The 612-nt window shown below is 22.2% G+C and overlaps 1 protein-coding gene across 2 annotated transcripts in view; it reads left to right on the top strand.

Annotated features, from left to right (window-relative positions):
- Positions 1-612, top strand: part of LOC108578739 (DEAD-box ATP-dependent RNA helicase 42-like) — a 6,675-nt gene that overhangs the window by 339 nt on the left and 5,724 nt on the right. For both annotated transcript variants that reach the window (XM_017942115.1, XM_017942116.1), the window contains exon 2: positions 489-563. In XM_017942115.1, coding sequence (XP_017797604.1) covers positions 538-563 — 26 coding nt within the window. In that variant the 5' untranslated portion in view covers positions 489-537. The remainder of the gene's footprint in view (positions 1-488; positions 564-612) is intronic.

Below are 612 nucleotides of genomic sequence, written 5' to 3' on the forward strand. Positions count from 1 at the left end.
TGCGAGTAATTAGTAAATATAATATATATCTCATTTATGATAATTTTATTTAGCAAAAATTACATTTTACAGTTCAGTTATGTTATTGATTTAAATATTTATGCATCGTACAGAAAAAATTTAACACTGTTTTAAAGATTTAAATAGAAGATCTAGACTTCATTTCTATATATTATTGTTATATATTATTGTTGTTTCTACATGCAAGAAAATATATTGCATATATATGTTTTACTTCTATTGAAAGATTTTTTAAATATTTAATCAGTATGAAATATATGTATAAGAACTAAAATAAGAACATGTTCTTGAATTGTATGTGGTAAATCTTATTATAAAAACTATTTCCCATAGCATTGTTTAATATATCATATTTGTACAATGAATAAGTGCAATTAGACATTTATTAAAAGTTGAAATACACATAAATTAAATGATGAATTTCAATATTTTAACGCAATGCATAAACATTCCTGTTCTGTCTATAGACCTTTGACACCATATCTGACATCTATAACCCATCTATAAGTCGTAATTATGAGTTATAGCTACAATAAATGCAGGTTGGTAATAAATTGTATACTTACATATAAATTTAAATCCATTTGGATT

Source organism: Habropoda laboriosa, unplaced genomic scaffold (assembly GCF_001263275.1).
Source record: "Habropoda laboriosa isolate 0110345459 unplaced genomic scaffold, ASM126327v1 scaffold28, whole genome shotgun sequence".
NCBI classification, from domain to species: Eukaryota; Metazoa; Arthropoda; class Insecta; order Hymenoptera; family Apidae; genus Habropoda; species Habropoda laboriosa.